The 5,678-nt window shown below is 50.1% G+C and overlaps 1 protein-coding gene across 1 annotated transcript; it reads right to left on the bottom strand.

Annotated features, from left to right (window-relative positions):
- On the bottom strand, positions 1–936 carry LOC129634508 (myeloid-associated differentiation marker-like). Its single transcript, XM_055556752.1, has one exon. It carries the CDS (start codon positions 934–936, stop codon positions 1–3), a length of 936 nt encoding a protein of 311 aa, XP_055412727.1.
- Between the last annotated feature and the right edge of the window lie 4,742 nt (positions 937–5,678).

Below are 5,678 nucleotides of genomic sequence, written 5' to 3'. Positions count from 1 at the left end.
TCAGGAGACCCTGGGCAGAGCCTTAGTCTCCACAGAAACCTGGCGGGCCCAGTACCCCAGTTCGGTCACATAAACCAGCAGGTTGGCGGCTGTCAGGATGGCCACAGCCAGGCGCTGGTCCCAGGCGCACATGTCATAGGCGAGCTCGTCCTTGCAGTCCTCATCACTAGACCGCTGAGGATGCCCGCTGAACTCCTTGTTGAACTGGTAGAGCAGCCAGAGGACCAGAGCACTGATATAGAGGAGGACGGAGAGCAGGCTGAGCACAAGCTGGAAGAGGGGGAAGGGCCCAGGCAGCCTGTATTCCCATTGTCCCAGGTTCAGCAGGATGGCCAGGGCTGCCGGGATGAAGCAGATGGAGTACACGGCCACACACCACTCCAGGGCCGGCTGGTGCAGGTACAGGGAGGTGTTGCTGATGAAGGCGAAGATGATGCCGGCCATGAAGGTCTCCAGCACCTTCAGTAGGCCTGGCACGGTGAGCACATAGCAGGAGGTCTTGTAGATCTTGCAGCGCTCCCACATTTTGACTACTTCCGTGGCATAAAATACAGATGCAATGCAGGAGAATGCAGTAACAGCGATGGCCTGGTCCCGGTGAGGACCATAAGGCAGGAACTGGACGTAGGTGAGGGAGTAGATGATGGAGGCCGAGAGACAGAGGAGGGCAGCGTAGCAGGCGTAGGTGTTAGATAAGTACCAGAAGAAAGGAAACTCAGATGGGAACCTACGTAACTCAACTGTGAGGACAATGAGGGTCACCGCACAACAGAAGCACCAGATGGACATAAACCAGTTACCTACGTACCCCCTGTGAATGCCCATGTCGGCCACCAGAAAGAAGGACATGCAGGTGGAAAAAAGCTGTGGCAGGCGGAGGAACCGGCACGTGGTGTCCAAGTCGGCCAGGTATAGAGCTGTTCCTGAGTTGGACATGGTGCTGTGACGGTCAGGCAGGTCACAGTAACTGGGGTGGCAGGATCTTCCTGAGTAACCACTGTAAAAAGATCCAGTTCTGGAAGTTGATTAAGAGAGATTCAGCTAGAAAGGCTCAGAGACCTGTGACGGCAGAGGCTCAGGGTCTGTGGAGTTAGAACAAATGGCCCAGTTGCTTGGGTAACAGCACAGCTTCCCCTGAATGGTTCTCCCCACTCATCACTGTTGGCCTTGTCAGGATACTTGTCTTATCCCAAACCTCAGAGCTGGGTTGAGTCTGGCCTCAAACCATGAACATTGTGGATCTCTGACTGTGTGCCATTATCTATGGAGACACAGAGAAGGATGGTCCTTATCTGCAATCCAAACCCTTCAAGTCTCTCAAAATTGAAAACAAATTTTTGAAAAATTGTTCGGTAACAAAATTTGACCTGAACAGGCACGAGACAATTTATGATATCTATTTAATTCACTTAGTGTGAAATTTCAAATGTTCAGTTGCAGAAACACTAATGTCTGAATATAGGGTGTGTTCACACCCCAGTGGGGTGTGATGTCATGTAGAGTAGATGTACTATTTAACCTGTCTGGAGCAGATCTGACTCCAAGGGTTTCAGAAAAGGAACTGTGGATTCTACTGCTAACCCATTTTACAGATGAGAAAACTAAGGCTGTGGAATCAAGTTCCTTCCCCAGGTGGCATGACTAGGAAGTGGGAGCCCAGATAAAAATGCCAAAACTGTGGGTGTGAACACTTTGCTCTAAAGCCCTGCATGTGAGTAGGGCCTGTGGGTGGGAGCCCAGGACCAAAGCCTGAGGCTCCGGGACCCAGGACACACCTTCAGGGCCACAGCCTCCTTCCAGAGCTTCTGAAGACACACCCGGGACAATCTGAAGTATCCTGGCCTCTCCTCCCTGCAGCATCACTAGAAGGAGTTGCCATTTGAGGGGACACAGCCCCACCCAGAGGAGGGCAGCTTCAGAGGTGAGCAGGGAGGAGCCATGAGTGAGAGCAAGGCTGTGGGGACAAGATGACATGGGAGTAGGGACTGTTCTGAATCCGCTCCCCCCATTTTGCCTTCACATGTGACTCTTCCCCCCTGGGGAGGAGAGACTCTCCACCCAGTGTGACTCCAAAGTAGAACATCATTAAGGAACTGCAGAATAAATTAACATAATTTGGGGCTCTGAAGCTCCAAAGCTGCCATCTAGGTAGGAGTCTGGAAAGATCTAGGAGTAGTCCTACCTGTGAGGAGTTTCCCGGCCTGGCAGACTGGTAAGCAGCTGCCAAGATGGGAAGAAGGGATTGGAAATGAACAAGGATGCTGTATCTGAGGCTGACGTGGAGTCTTTTAGGGCATCCCAGGAAGGCAGTGGGGATGGATGGATGTTTGGCCCCCTTTTAAGGGCAGGAGCTGAAAGAGGAGGCCCCTGCAGCACCCCTGGGAGGTGACAGCCCTGAGGATGCTCCCGGGACTGGGGTCGGGGCGGGGGTGGTGGTGCAGAGTGGAGATGACTGGGGGGATCCCAGGGTCCCAGTGGCCCTGAGGCAGCCCAGTAGGTGTCTTCTGACCCAGAAGGGACGGAGGCATGGAGCCAACCTTCCCATGGAGGAGGGGCCTGGGCTGGAACTGAGACAGGAGAACTGAGGCCTGAAGGGGTTTCAGGGCTGTGACAGGGACACATGCCCAGAGTGGCAGGGACCCTGGAGACCATGGAATTGCCCAGGTCACCTGCCCAAGACAGTCCCGCCAAGCAGGGCTGCAGTCCTGCTCACACAGGGGCTCCCCCAGGGTCCAGTGTGTTGGGGGAGTGAGGCCCCTCCCAGCCCTCCCGCTCCGCAGGGACTGCTGCCCTGTTTCCAAGGGACTATTTGCTGAGAGGCCCCCAGGGCTGAAGGGCCAGCACCCTGAGCCCCAGCCAGCTTCCTGCCATCAGGGGCCTTGTTACTTTTGCTGATAATAAAAGCTGGGACAGGCTGAGGCTGGAAAGAGAAACACAGAGCAAACCTGAGAACCTCCCTGGACTCACAAAGCTCCTTGAGCCCCAATTGCCAGTGGAGCCCTGGAGCCTGCTGGCTTCCCAGCGGGCACTGCCAGGGGTGGGGGCGGGACACTGGCTGAGAGACAGGCTGGGGTGTCACTCTGACTGTTTCTGAATTTGTTCCCAATTTACTGTTAAAATGACCCTGTGATTTACACCTAAGGCTAAATAATAACTTTGGGTCCATTTAACACCACAGAAGCAGACCTTGGGGAAAGAGAGGCATGGGGGTTCCTTCTGTGTGACCCTGGGTAAGGCCTGTGCCCTCTCAGGGCCTCAGTTCCTCTACTCTATCTGTGAGCACGGACATGGTACCACTCTCCATAGCACGTGCTACATCAGAGCACAGTCTAGATGAGGCTGAGCCCTGTCTTCCCAGCAGCCAGGCATGTGGACTGGAAGATAGTGAGCCAGGAAGGTCATGGCTGAGACAGAGGAAGGAGGAGGATGTGCCAGAAGGGCAGAGAAGGAGGAGGGGAGATGGAGACTCAGAATGACAAGGAGGCTGTGGGGCCTGAAGGAGACACTTTAGAGCTGGATGATCCTGGGCAAGTTATTCATCAGAGCTTCAGTTTCCTAATTTGCACAATGGGCTTAATACCTGATTTGTGTCAATTAAATGAATAAAAGCATGACAAAGGCTCCTCAGAGGGTCTGAAACAAAACACAGTCATGCCAACTACCTGTTCCACCCCACCCCCACCCCCCACAGAGGACCCAGAAGGCCCTGGCTCCACTCTGGACACAAGTGCATGCAAGCTTGATTTGCTCCAGATCAGGGGCTACAAACCTGTGTGTCTTGAAGGTGGCCCAGAGATGTGTTTGGTTTCTCTTAAGGGAGTTTTCATGAAAAGAATGTATAAAATGTGTACTATTTCTTCCCTAAGTGTTTGGTAGCTGCAGTGTTTTTATTTCACATGAAAACCCAATTTCCAGCTCCTTTTGAAGCCTCAAGTTTCTGTTTGTGCCCTCCAAGAGTATGTTTACCCAGTCCTGTAGAAGTTCTGTAATCAAATCCCACTGGTCTCCAAAGTCAGATTTGTTGGGGGTTCTCAGTCCCTCTGCCAGATCCCTAGGTTGGGAAGTCTGTTGTGGGTCCTAGAACTTTCTTAACAGTTTGAGAATTTCTTTGGTATAATTTTTCTGCAGTTTGTGGGTCATCTGCTTGGCAGCTCTATGGTGGGATTAATGGCGACCTCCTCCAAAGAGGGCTTATGCCACATGTTACATGACCCAGGTCTGCTGCAGCCAGAACCCCTATCCCCACGGCAGGGCACTGCTGACCCATGCCTCCATAGGAGATACTCAAACACTCAAAGGCAGGTCTGGTTCAGTCTCTGTGGGGCCTCTGGGTCCTGGTGCACACAAGGTTTTGTTTGAGCCCTCTGAGCATCTCTGGTGGGTATGGGGTTTGGTTCTAAGTGTTATTTTGCCCTTCCTACTGTCTTGTTGGGGTTTCTCCCTTGCCCTTAGGTGTGGGGTATCTTTTTTTGGTGGGATCCAACATTCTCCTGTTGATGGTTGTTTAGCAGCGAGTTGCAATTTTGGAGTTCTTGATGGAGAAGATGAGCACAAGTTCTTCAACTCTACCATCTTGTATTAGTCTAAAGAATAGCAAGGAGAGATAAGAAAGCCTTCCTCAGTGATCATTGCAAAGAAATGCAGGAAAATAATAGAATGGAAATGACTAGAGATCTCTTCAAGAAAATTAGAGATACCAAGGGAATATTTCATGCAAAGATGGGCACAATAAAGGACAGAAATGTTATGACCTAACAGAAGCAGAAGATATTAAGAAATGGTGGAAAGAATACACAGAAAAACTATACAAAAAAAAATCTTCATGACCCAGATAACCATAATGGTGTCATCACCCACGTAGAGCCAGACATCCTGGAATGTGAAGTCAAGTGGGCCTTAGAAAGCATCACTACAAATAAAGCTAGTGGGGGTGATGGAATTCCAGATGAGCTATTTCAAGTCCTAAAAGATGATTCTGTTAAAATGCTGCACTCAATATGCCAGCAAATTTGGAAAACTCAGTAGTGGCCAAAAGGACTGAAAAAGGTCAGTTTTCATTCCAATCCCAAAGAAAGGCAATGCCAAAGAATGCTCAAACTACTGCACAATTGCAGTCATCTCACACGCTATCAAAGTAATGCTCAAAATTGTCCAAGCCAGGCTTCAACAATATGTGAACCGAGAACTTCCAGATGTTCAGGCTGGATTTACAAAAGGCAGAGGAACCAGAGATCAAATTGCCAACATCTGTTGGATCATTGAAAAAGCAAGAGAGTTCCAGAAAAACATCTACTTCTGCTTCATTGACTACGCCAAAGCCTTTGACTGTGTGGATCACAACAAACTGGAAAATTCTGAAAGAGATGGGAATATCAGACCACATTACCTGCCTCTTGAGAAATCTGTATGCAGGTCAAGAAGCAACAGTTAGAACTTGACATTGAACAATGAACTGGTTCCAAATTGGGAAAAGACTACATCAAGGCTGTATATTGTCACCCTGCTTATTTAACTTATATGCATAATATATCATGCGAAACACTGGGCTGGATGAAGCTGGAATCAAGATTGCCAGGAGAAATATCAATAACCTCAGATATGCAGGTACTACCACCCTTATGTGGTGGTGTGAAAGTGAAGAAAACCAACAGAAAGTGAAGAGGAACTAAAGAGCCTCT

The sequence above is a fragment of the Bubalus kerabau genome, chromosome 19, assembly GCF_029407905.1.
Source record: "Bubalus kerabau isolate K-KA32 ecotype Philippines breed swamp buffalo chromosome 19, PCC_UOA_SB_1v2, whole genome shotgun sequence".
Taxonomy (NCBI): Eukaryota; Metazoa; Chordata; class Mammalia; order Artiodactyla; family Bovidae; genus Bubalus; species Bubalus kerabau.
This window is presented reverse-complemented; position numbering and strand designations above follow the sequence as displayed.

Excerpts from the sequence above, each read along its gene's own strand:
- LOC129634508 (XM_055556752.1), bottom strand. The coding sequence starts at position 936 with ATGTCCAACTCAGGAACAGCTCTATACCTGGCCGACTTGGACACCACG.